At 40.4% G+C, this 13,272-nt stretch overlaps 1 protein-coding gene across 1 annotated transcript in view; it reads right to left on the bottom strand.

Annotated features, from left to right (window-relative positions):
- LOC310865894 (uncharacterized protein) overlaps positions 1 to 4,327 on the bottom strand; it is a gene marked incomplete at its 5' end in the record, with an annotated part of 58,775 nt that extends 54,448 nt beyond the window's left edge. The window contains one exon of the mRNA XM_083775098.1: positions 4,186 to 4,327. Within this exon, the coding sequence (XP_083631224.1) occupies positions 4,186 to 4,327 (142 nt within the window). The remainder of the gene's footprint in view (positions 1 to 4,185) is intronic.
- Between the last annotated feature and the right edge of the window lie 8,945 nt (positions 4,328 to 13,272).

The raw sequence follows: 13,272 nt of genomic DNA, 5'->3' as shown, positions 1-13,272 counted from the left end.
CATGACGTCACTGAGCCGCGGTGGTAAGAGACTCACCGCTCACCCAAACACATCTCTGTTTTGACTAAAACTACAACATGACGTCACTGAGCCGCGGTGGTAAGAGACTCACCGCTCACGCCCCAAATGTGCTTACACTGAAAAACGTAAGTGCAACACGAGGATAAAGGAAACATTCAGCAGATTAATGTCCTCCAGTTGGCTATAAATAAATCACCACAATTACTGCTTCAAACCTACAGAGGGTCCAAAATGCTGCTGCCAGACTGATAACTGGAACGAAAAAACTCATCAAATCAATCATATCACCCCAGCATTGGCAAAACTACACTGGTTACCTGTTAAATTCCGCATTCAATTCAAATCACTCCTCTTTGTATTTAACCCATTCTGAACGGGAACCCATTTTGGTGTTAGCATCATGTTATGCTTTAGCTATTGAAAAATAGCAGATCTACAAGCTCATAGCGAGCTTGTAGGTCTGCTATTTTTGAAAAATCGAAGAACGACTGACATTTTTTAGAATCTGATCTCAGGTCAGAATGGGTTAATCAGACCAGTGTGTGTCCAGTGGAAACCTCGTATGAATCTGATCTCAGGTCAGAATGGGTTAAATCCCTAAACGGGAATACAAAGCTAATAGAAACTGCAGGCTTTCTAGTCCTGAAAAGTTGCAATGCGAAAATGGAAGCCATCGTTCTCACGATAATGAAAATCTAAACATTTTTTGTAAAACAATCTTGTTAAAAATCTGCCTAATGATGATGTCACTGTAGGACGGTTTCTAAACTGCCCACAGCCCTCCTATCCTATGAGACACAGACAGTGTAGAAAGAAATCGTGCCATTTTATCATGATTATTAGTTTACAATTTACAATTTAGGCATTTAGCAGACGCTCTTAATCCAGAGCGACTTACATTAAGCAAGAACAAAAAGCATGGGAATACATCACAAAAAAAAAAGCATTTATCATAAAACATGCGTAAGCTAAGAAAGTAACAGTGGAATATCTATATTATGAGACTATACATATAAACTATAGTCTCATAATATAGATATTCCACTGTTACTTTCTTAGCTTACGCATGTTTTATGATAAATGCTTTTTTGGACCTATTATATGAAGATAGGTTGAAAAGTGGTGAAGTGGTCCTTTAAGCCAGTGTTTTCCCCACCCTTTTTTCTGCCAGGACACACCTAGATACCAGTGTTGTTTTCGTCGACTAAAACTAAGACGAAAAATGTCCGTCGACTACCTTTTTCCACTGATGAAAACTAAATGGAAACTAAATGAAACTATGCTATGATGACTAAAACTCAGACTAAATATACTGACAACTTCGTCAACAAATAAAAACTAGACTAAAATGTTAGGAAGGGACTAGTGGACAAGAGATCCAGTTTAAGTCATTTTACTCTTGGTTGCATGCTGAAAATAGCCGATCTACAAGCTCACAACGCGTCGCAGCGCGACGCGTTGTGAGCTTGTAGATCGGCTATTTTCAAAATCAGTTATTACGACGGCTACAAGGCCCGCAAAAATACATTTTAGTCGACTAAATCACCTGTAGATTTAGTCGACTAAAATCTTGTGACATTTAGTCGACTAAATCTAGACTAACGCTAAAACATTCCAGGTGACTAAAATGTGACTAAAACTAAGTGAAAACTATTCAAGAGACTATGACTAAAACTAAAATAGAAATTTGCTGCCAAAAACAACAGCTAGATATACGGGGGGGGGGGGGGTTATATATATATATTACACTTTAAAAAAAATATATATATATTACACTTTTTCCACACACACACCACCACACAGCTGCTACAATGTATTTGAAACCCTACAGGGCTACAACATATTTGTTCTCATATACACAATATGGCAAGTTTTATATATTTAACAAAAATATTTTTAATATTTATATATTTTATTTCCTGGCCTATAGGCCTACCAATGCGAATACAATTGCTAATTGCTTTCATCGCGCCACGCATGATCAACACAGTTTGAGTACATGCAGTGGAGTGCACATTGCACACACAGAAAGTCCCTTTCTGACTTTGTCTGTGTTGTGTGTGTGTGTGTGTGTGTGTGTGTGTGTGTGTGTGTGTGTGTGTGTGTGTGTGTGTGTGTGTGTGTGTGTGTGTGTGTGTGTGCGTGTGCCCGTGGCGGTCGCAATCTGGACACGCTGAATCAGAATCACACATGTTTGTAAAACGTCAGGCAAGAAATACTTTCTCCCTAAAGTTTCCATAAAGTTCACTTGAAAGTTACGTTTGAGAAACGTATAATTATATAGATTCTCGTAGAGGGGTTTTTTTTCGATTCTGACGAATCTCTCTACGAGAGTCTAAAAGATAACCCCCCCCCTTAACGTCGAAAGTTGAACGTTTGTGCCTCAAAATCACTCTTACCTTGTACAAATGCAAAATCTAAGCTGCTTTAAATGTTGCCCCACTTGTTTGTGAGGTGCACGGAATCAGATTAAACACGGAACATGCTTATTTTTCAATAAAAAAGGTATTTTAATCAACTCTGTCTCGGAATCTGGCGGCCATCTTGCTTTTCTCTCCATTGTAAATGCGCAAGAGAACCCTGGCCGCTAGGGGCGCGGGCAATATTCTGTTGCGCCGTTTACCGCATTTACAATGGAGGATTCAGAAACAGAGTGGATTAAAATACCTTTTTTATTGAAAAATAAGCATGTTCCGTGTTTAATCTGATTCCGTACACCTCACAAACAAGTCGGGCAACATTTAAAGCAGCTTAGATTTTGCATTTGTACAAGGTAAGAGTGATTTTGAGGCACAAACGTTCAACTTTCGACGTTAAGGGGGGGGGGGGGGGTTATCTTTTAGACTCTCGTAGAGAGATTCGTCAGAATCGAAAAAAAACCTCTACGAGAATCTAAATGTTTGGGCTATAATTATACATTTACGGTATGACACATTGACGTTATTATATGATTCTGAAGCATGAAGGACCTGGCCGACTGGTCCTGGGTCAGTGGCACCTGGCTACTCTGCTTCTCTCTAGTGTCGTTACTTATGGACATGCAGTGGACTGAGCTGGTCCTGGGTCAGTGGCACCTGGCTACTCTGCTTCTCTCTCGTGTGGTTACTTATGGACTGAGCGGAACTTGTAGCTCGCTCCGCCCTGGCGATCTGTAAGCCCATCACTCACTGCCACAGCCGTGGCTGATGGGCTTGTAGGTCAGCAAAAAGCAGGCTGGAACGCGCAGAGGTATTGCGTTTTTTTTTTTATACAGTCCGCCAGGACGTGCCAGGACAGGAGAGTAAAGTCCAGTAATAATGTAATTTGACCACAAACTAATTGCAAAAAAACTTACATATGTCCTGAATAACATACAAAAGGTTGCCTGGAATTGTCTGAGGGGAAAGTGTTGAAAATGACCTGTATACAGTATAGCCACCATAGACCTTATATTTCGTTTATTAGCCCAAGGAGTGTTTTTATGCAAAACGAATGCTTGGAATGGACTCAGCATGGTGAAAACACCCTAGTTTGACATGTCACATGCTACTTAAAGCAAAAGGAAATCTTGAAATTATTTGCCTTATATATCTATACTCTATAGTGACCATACTGTAGCCTACGGGTCATTTTCAACACTTTCCCCTCAGACAATTCCAGGCAACTTTTTGTATGTTATTCAGGACATGTGTAAGATACAAAATCAGCTGAGTTTGTTTTTTTTTTTTTGCAATTAGTTGGAGGTTGACCCTTTTTTCCCATATAATGCCTGTAGGCCTACTGTAGGTGTAAACAAAACCACACATTAACATGTCTATGGCCGAGGGTCGTTAGACTGCTGGGGATGGGCAGCATATTGCTATTGGGGGAGGGTCGTCCGTTGGAGTTACTTTTGTTCAAATGAAACGGCACACCGAGAGACCAGCTGGGCTTAAAGTTTAAGCCTCTTCAATAAAGTAAATATCCAGACAGTCAGTCACACTAATGATACACAGCTGTATAAATCAATATATAAAACCACGTTGAATCCATTTGGAAGGACCTTTTTTTGAAAACCACACGCTGTTTTCCTTCCGGTGGTGTTAAAAAGTAGGCCTACAGGGTTTTAGTTTCCAGACGGGTTTCAGTAAACAGTGTAAAACAAGTGAATGTATAAGTGTACATAATAGCCTGACGTTATAATACCTGTCCCAGGTGTGTTACAGCTGCTCCATACGACCATCACCAGGAGCGTGTAGAAATTAATCCGCATGATTATTTTCGGCCGCAAAGCCGTTAAAACTCTCTTGTTTGCCGCGACGAACAGAGACGACAGAAGGGTCTCCATTGTTGTCCGCTGTGAAGAAGTGTGAGTTGTCCTCTTCTCTTCTGCTGTGAAGAAGTGACGTGTGTGTGAACTGTGAAATGTGATTCTGTGAACCTTTACCCTATAGCGGCAGGGCATAGGGAGGAGTTTCACTCGGAACGGGTTATTCTGGCTGACACTTTTCCGCCTGCCAAAAGCACTGACAAAAACAACTGGAAACTAAATAAAAACTAAGCTACGATGACTAAAACTAAGACTAAATATGCTGACAATTTCGTCGACAAATAAAAACTAACTAAAATGTTAGGAAGGGACTAGTGGACAAGAGATCCAGTATAAGTCATTTTACACTTGGTTGCAACATAGCCGATCTACAAGCTCACAACGCGTCGCAACTGAGCTTGTAGATCGGCTATTTTCAGCAAGTGTAAAAAACACTCATTACGACGGCATCAAGACCCGCCAAAATACATTTTAGTCGACTAAATCAACTAGATTTAGTCGACTAAAATCTTATGACATTTAGTCAACTAAAACTAGACTAACACTAAGACATCCCAGGTGACTAAAATGTGACTAAAACTAAATGAAGTTTCAGTCCAAAGACTATGACTAAAACTAAAATAGAAATTTGCTAGTGATGGGCCAATATAGCGTTTATGAACCTCTGAACCACTTCAACCAATCCGTTAAAAAATGGGTTAAGCTTCGAAACTTCAGTGAATAGTGACATCTGCTGGCGAAATGTTAGACTGCAGTCTATTAGGCTGGCCTTAGAGGTTTTTAGACAGGTTTGTGTATCAGGCTGTACACAGACTGAATATCTTGTTCATGCAAATAAAGATTGATGTGTATTGTGTCATTATATAAATAAAATATACACAGACTGAATATCTTGTTCTTTATACAAATAGATTCCAATCCAATCCAATCCACTTTATTTATATAGCACGTTTTAAAACTCAGAGTTTACAAAGTGCTGTACAGGAGAAAAAATAAAATAAAAGTGCACTAAAGCTACCACACAGAAAAACAACAGCGAGAAAACAAAGTACAAACAGTGACAACAACTGAGACACATTACAGAAAACAACAGAAAAAACAACAGCATCACAGTGAGACGAAACATATACAAGGACCAAAGGAACTCAAGCGGGGTTAAAAGCCAAGGTAAAGAGGTGGGTCTTCAGGCGGGATTTAAAGGTCTCGATGGAGGGGGCCAATTTGACGTGGGAGGGGACGTTGCGTTCCATAGTTTAGGGGCTACAACAGAAAAGGCTCGGTCGCCTCTGGACTTTAAGCGGGTCTTCTTTGTGACCCTGAGGTTTAGCTGGCCCTCAGACCGCAGTGATCTAGAGGGAGTATAAACCTCAATAAGGTCAGACAAATAAAGAGGAGCCAGACCATTTAAAGATTTAAAGACAAATAAAATAATTTTAAAATCCACTCTGAAGCGGACAGGGAGCCAATGAAGGGAGGCCAAGACAGGTGTGATATGCTCACGTCTGCGAATACCTGTGAGTAGACGAGCGGCTGAGTTTGGGACTAGCTGGAGTCGAGCTAGGGAGGCTTGGTTTAAACCAGCGTACAAGTCCAACCGCGTAGATATGAAGGCATGTATAACCCGCTCAAAATCACTAAAAGATAGCACCGACTTGATTTTGGCCAGCAGCCTCAGATGATAGAAACTAGAGCTAACTACCGCATTGACCTGTTTGTCAAGTTTAAGGGCGTTGTCTAGTTTGACGCCAAGGTTTGAGACCACAGGTTTCACATATGGCTGCAGGGAACCTAGGTCAGTGGGAACGATACCAGGACCGCTAGGTCCAAACACTATAACCTCTGTTTTAATTTCGTTGACACTTAGAAAATTAAGAGCCATCCATGCCTTGATGTCACTTAGACAGTCAAGCAGAGGTTAAATTGATGTGTTAAAGATTGATGTGTATTGTGTCATTATATGAATAAAATATACAAAGACTGAATATCTTGTTCATGCAAATAAAGATTTTTGATTGATTGATTGATTGAAATATGTATTAACAGTTTGTAGAATTACAGTAACATTTCAAGCACAAACTCAATACAAAGACTGTTAACTGTGAGTGGACGACCCAATTAAGCATTACACTTGTTTACAACAGGGTCCACATTGTTCAATTCATCAAAACATTTAGAGACATACAAATAGATTGATGTGTATCGTGTCATTATATAAATAAAATATACAAAGACCGAATATCTTGTTCTTTATACAAATAAAGGTTGATGTGTATTGTGTTATGGCAAAGTGTGCGTGGGAAACAGGATGTGGTGGTGGGGGGGGGGGGGGGGGGTGGCATAGGGTATTCTTGTGTAAGTCAAAGATTTTTATTTAGAAAAATAATTTTCTCAACAGTTTTTGTCTTTAGCCGGTTTCTTTTTTTTACTTACAACTTCTCCACATTTTGAGCAGACACGTTCCCTGGGTACAGACAGTGGTTGAAAAAGTACTCACTTGTTTTACTTAAGTAAAAGTACCAATACTGCAATTTAGAACTACTCCTTTACAAGTAAAAGTACGGAATTGAAAATGTACTTGAGTAAAAGTGCAAAAGTATCGGCATCAAAATGTACTTAAAGTACTAAAAGTAAAAGTACTCATATTGCAGAATGTCCCACTTCACAAGTTCAAAATGTGTACAAAGTCTATTGAAAATAGCTGATCTACAAGCTCACAATGCGTCGCGTTGCGACGCATTGTGAGCTTGTAGATCGGATATTTTCAAATGGCCAAAATGTATTAGGTTGAAGTGGTTAATTTATGTTTTCTAATCAAAATTAAAATCGCCAAAGTAACTAAAGTAACTAAAGTTTTCAAATAATTGTAGTGGAGTAAAAAGTACAAATGTTGGCTCTGAGATGTAGTGGAGTAGAAGTAAAAGTACTGGAAATTGGAAATACTCAAGTAAAGCACAAATACCTCAAAATTGTACTTAAGTACAGTACTTAAGTAAAACCACCACTGGGTACAGATGTGGCTGGCATGGACAGACATTTCATTGCCAGTACATATAAGTTTGGACACACATGTTTATGGTCAGCCCAGTAATCCATGGGGTCTTCTTTTCTTTTCAGTGGTGGAAAAAAGAGATGGGGTCGTTGTCGCGGTTGTCGGCGAGTCAGCCGACTCAGCTGTCGTTGTAGGGGTGTGAGATGGAGTGCGAGGTCTTTTACTGCGCCGTGGTGTTTTAGAAGGCGTAGGCTCCCTGTACCGTTTATTTTTCCTCGCGGATCCAGGTGGCGTCCGTCTTTCTACTGTAGCGGTAGCCGTTTCTGGTGGTCTTTTGTCTTTGTCCTCTTTTTCCCAGCGCCGGAAAATGGGATAAACATCTTCCATTCTTTGAAGCAAGCGAATACATGCCCTACACATCCGAGACGATACGTTGGGGTCTTTAAACAGTGTTAAACCTAACGCTATCAGGCGTTCGTTAACACTTTTTACACCAGGCTTAGTATCAAATATCTTATTTGAATTAGAAAGAGTACCTTTTATGCTCAGATTGGTGTTACAAAAACGACAAAGATCTCCGAACTCCATGATAACTTTTTTAGCAACTGTCTACTACTAGTTCTGGTGAAATATGGGACTACATTTTTACTTCCAGCTGTCGCACCTACCATACGTCACGTAGACACGTCAATATGATTGGTTGTGTTTGCACGCCCACACGGTGATAGACAGACGGTCCCATCCAATCATCTACCAAGTATCTTGAAAAAAAGGAACAGCCCTGTCATCGAATTTGCTTCCGAGATCCCAGATCCCAATAAGCTGTGAAACAAATTTGTGTAGCAAGCTTCTTGGATCCGGCAGCGTCAGGTTAGTAATTCATGGGGTACTCTTTTCTTTCCAGTGGTGGATCAGTCATGTCTCTCTGCACCTCCACTGTTGCATCTGCTGTGACATTCCTGGACGTCCCTGCTTCAGAAGCATCCCGGTCCATAAGTGCCCTGCACAGGCCATCATCTGAAAGACAAAACACAACAGTAATTAGTACTAATTACTGACTGAAAGTTTACAATTTTATCAATACCTATTAATGAGTCTGCTAATACAGTTGAATTGAATATGACCTGTGGCTGCATCTGCTGGTTGTGTAGATGGCCGTTCTGGTGATGCTGCACTTATGACAGTTGCACATTCTCCAATCAGTCTTTTGACTTGGCTCTGGGCACGACCCTGACTACTGAACGCTATAGGGATTTGAACCTAGGGTCCAGCAGTGTCGCAAGGCTCGTTTGTGTCTGGGTCTCCAGGCCTTCAAACTTGCTTTTCATCAGGTTATCTCGCAGTGGCTTTGCTGTGGCATGCTGCTGACCCGAGCCAGTGATTTCATACAGATTGTGAAGGAACATTTTTACCATTGGGATGCAGGCCATCAGGGGCGCTGGAAGGTATTTATATCAGGGGGAGCTGAAGGGTGGGAGGGATATGCGCTCGCCCGCGTGAAAACTTTCGGGTCTTATTCGGGTATAATTGGCCTAATAATGACTTATTTAGAACCGAGTTAATCATAATAACAGTATGTGACTCTTATTGTGTTGTTGTTTGGGTTAGGTTTCTTTAAACCTGGTGCAGGTGAAAGTAAAACTACAATAGGTTTTTGCTGTCTCGTCATGTTGTGTATCTGTCAACTCACTCGCTGTGCATTCTGCATTCAGCACGCTCTGATAGACATGTCAAAAATTCTCCTCTCCACCAGCAGGGGGTGCTGCACCCCCCTTCCAGCGCTGATGCAGGCCATTGATCCGGAGAGTGGAGAGACTCTTTTCTTTCGACAGTTCAACTGTTGCCATATAAAATGGGCGAAGGACTTGTATGCATGCAGCCATGCTTTCGTACTCCTCCGAGGACAGCGGTGGCACATCATTTGTGATAGTGGAAAGAGTTGCCCCCCCCCCCCCCCCCCACTGCCTGCCTCTCATCATACAGACGCTGGGACATGAGGTAGGTGCCGTTCCAGCGAGTGTCCACCTCCTGCATCAGCTTCAGGACTGGTTTCTTATTGGTCTCCTGCACTAGTTCCAGCATCTCCTTAGCTCTATAGTGCTGGTCTTGAAGTAAGTCGCAGCTTCTCGTGACCTGGTGCGCAGGTCTCCCAGGCCAGGCGTTGACACTAGTGCCTTCTTCACGGCTAAGTTCAGTCCATGTGCAAAGCAAATAGTATTCCGTTTCCCTAACAGTCTGACAGCTGCAACCATGTCAGCCCCTGCATCTGTCACAATGGCTGCCAGCAGCCACAATTTACAATTTACAATTTAGGCATTTAGCAGACGCTCTTAATCCAGAGCGATTTACATTAAGCAAGAACAAAAGCATGGGAATACATCACATAAAAAGCATTTATCATGAAACATGCGTAAGAAAGTAACAGTGGAATATCTATATGATGAAACTATACATACAATATACATATAAACTATACATATTCACTACTATGCTATACATATGTACTATGGCGTGCTATGACTATATACAATACAATTATAGTGCTGTCTACATAACATGCTATAAGTCTGTGTCAAATGCTATCTAAGCCTACAGAAATGCTATCTAAGGGGTTAGGGTAAGTGCTATGGGCCACGTTATCTTAGATGCCCCGTTCCACCATGAGAATCCTGAACTCACTGGCGATATTCTCAGTGGACAAGAGATCCAGTATAAGTTATTTTACACTTGGTTGCATGCGTTGCGACGCGTTGTGAGCTTGTAGATCGGCTATTTTCAGCAAGTGTAAAAAAACACTCATTACGACGGCATCAAGACCCACCAAAATACATTTTAGTCGACTAAATCAACTAGATTTAGTCGACTAAAATCTTATGACATTTAGTCGACTAAAACTAGACTAACACTAAGACATTCCAGGTGACTAAAATGTGACTAAAACTAAATGAAGTTTCAGTCCAAAGACTATGACTAAAACTAAAATAGAAATTTGCTGCCAAAAACAACACTGGAGTGAAGGGGGTTTATGGCACTTTACTAGTGATGGGCCAATGAAGCGTTTATGAACCTCTGAACTCACTGGCGGGGCGGGGCGGGGCGGCGGTGGCTCAGGGGTAGAGTGCCTGGATGGTAACCGTAAGGTTGCCAGTTCAAACCCGGGCTCCCCCAGAGTTACTGTCGAAGTGTCCTTGAGCAAGACACTGAACCCCTAATTGCTCCCGATGTGCTAGTTAGTGCCTTGCATGGTTTCCGCTGCCATCGGTGTATGAATGTGTGTGTGAATGGGTGAATGTAATGCACAATCTCTGTAAAGCGCCTTGGATAAAGGCGCTATATAAATGCACCATTTACCATTTACTGGCGATATTCTCAGAAGTATATGAGCTGCTGGGAAAAGGCTTAAGGCACCACTCCCAAAACCATTGTGGCCAGCTTAGCAGAGTCATCCACACAGTGGGCTGTCACTGCCAGATATAAATCCATATTCATGGAGGCAGAGATGGGCAAAATACATTGAAAATGTATTTTGATACAAAATAAAAATACTGGGTCAAAAAAATTATCTAAATACAAAATACATCTCATTTCTTCCATCCCAGCGAAATACAAATTACAAAATACAAAAAAGTATTTCAAATACATGTATTTCAAATACATGTATTTCATATACTGCCCATCTCTGACATTGGGCAAAATACATTGAAAATGTATTTTGATACAAAATACAAATACTGGGTCAAAAAATGTATCTAAATACAAAATACATGTCATTTCTTCCATCCCAGCGAAATACAAATTACAAAATACAAAAATGTATTTCAAAAAGGTATTTCAAATACGTATATCTGTAGACATTTTTCAATCTCAACTCAAGACTCACCTCTTCACTCTTGCTTTTAGTTGAGTTTTACTATGCACGTTCCTACCCTGCCCTGACTGATTTGCTGCATGTGGTGTTTTTATTTGTTTTTATTTATTTTATGTTCTTATATTCAATTTTGTTCTTAGCCATTGTTCTATCATTTTAACTACTTGTGTTTTATTGTATTATATTTTTGTGTCCTGCCCTGTGAAGCACTTTGAGCTGCATTTATGTATGAAAGGTGCTATACAAATAAAGTTTATTATTTTATTATTATTATTATTACTTGCGCAAGCAGAGCGCGCAAGTAATAATAATAATAATAAAATAATAAACTTTATTTTACGGCTAAGTTCAGACATGTCTGTGCATTCTGCATTCAGCACGCTCTGATAGACATGTCTGTGCATTCTGCATTCAGCACGCTCTGACAGACATGTCTGTGCATTCTGCATTCAGCACGCTCTGACAGACATGTCTGTGCATTCTGCATTCAGCACGCTCTGACAGACATGTCTGTGCATTCTGCATTCAGCACGCTCTGACAGACATGTCTGTGCATTCTGCATTCAGCACGCTCTGATAGACATGTCAAAAAATGCTCCTCTCCACCAGCAGGGGGTGCTGGAGCACCCTCCGCGCCCCCCTGATGTGCCACCTTTGTTCCACCATGAGAATCCTGAACTCACTGGCGATATTCTCAGTGGACAAGAGATCCAGTATAAGTCATTTTACACTTGGTTGCATGCTGAAAATAGCTGATCTCGGCTATTTTCAGCAAGTGTAAAAAACAGTCATTACGACGGCATCAAGACCCACCAAAATACATTTTAGTCGTCTAAATCAACTAGATTTAGTCGACTAAAATCTTATGACATTTAGTCGACTAAAACTAGACTAACACTATAAGACATTTCAGGTGACTAAAATGTGACTAAAACTGAATGAAGTTTCAGTCCAAAGACTATGACTAAAACTAAAATAGAAATTTGCTGCCAAAAACAACACTGGAGTGAAGGGGGTTTATGGCACTTTACTAGTGATGGGCCAATATAGCGTTTATGAACCTCTGAACTCACTGTCATTTAGAGCTAGTCATACATATACTATATACATAATCAGTAAAAAATAAAATAGCAAATTGTGCCTGATCTGCTGGGACCAGAGTACGTGGTGTGTATGTGTATGACTAGCTCTAAATGATGACGTAAGAAATATGGTCATTTCGTCATCATTGGTCCAGCAACACAGGCACAGATTTGATGTTTTTCTGCGTAAGCCTCAAATGGCGGAACAGCTGTCACGGTTTTTGGCGCAAAGTAACCACAGTATACCGCTAATCAACTTACAACTACACACTTTATACAGTATAGAGTATATATGTATACATATATAGTATATGCCTATATACTATATATATACTATATATATTTCTTACGTCATCATTTAGAGCTAGTCATACGTATACTATATACATAATCAGTAAAAAAATAAAATAACAAATTGTGCCTGATCTGCTGGGACCAGAGTACGTGGTGTGTATGTGTATGACTAGCTCTAAATGATGACGTAAGAAATATGGTCATTTCGTCATCATTGGTCCAGCAACACAGGCACAGATTTGATGTTTTTCTGCGTAAGCCTCAAATGGCGGAACAGCTGTCACGGTTTTTGGCGCAAAGTAACCACAGTATACCGCTAATCAACTTACAACTACACACTTTATACAGTATAGAGTATAGAGTATATATGTATACATATATAGTATATGCCTATATACTATATATATTTCTTACGTCATCATTTAGAGCTAGTCATACGTATACTATATACATAATCAGTAAAAAATAAAATAGCAAATTGTGCCTGATCTGCTGGGACCAGAGTACGTGGTGTGTATGTGTATGACTAGCTCTTAATAATGACGTAAGAAATATGGTCATTTGTGGTCATTTGGTCCAGCAACACAGGCACAGATTTGATGTTTTTCTGCGTAAGCCTCAAATGGCGGAACAGCTGTCACGGTTTTTTGCGCAAAGTAACCACAGTATACCGCTAATCAACTTACAACTACACACTTTATACAGTATAGAGTATAGAGTATATATGTAT

This window comes from Protomyctophum parallelum, assembly GCF_964188405.1.
Source record: "Protomyctophum parallelum genome assembly, chromosome: 10".
Classification (NCBI taxonomy): domain Eukaryota; kingdom Metazoa; phylum Chordata; class Actinopteri; order Myctophiformes; family Myctophidae; genus Protomyctophum; species Protomyctophum parallelum.
Note: the sequence above shows the minus strand (reverse complement) of the source record. Positions and strands in the feature narration are given on the sequence as shown.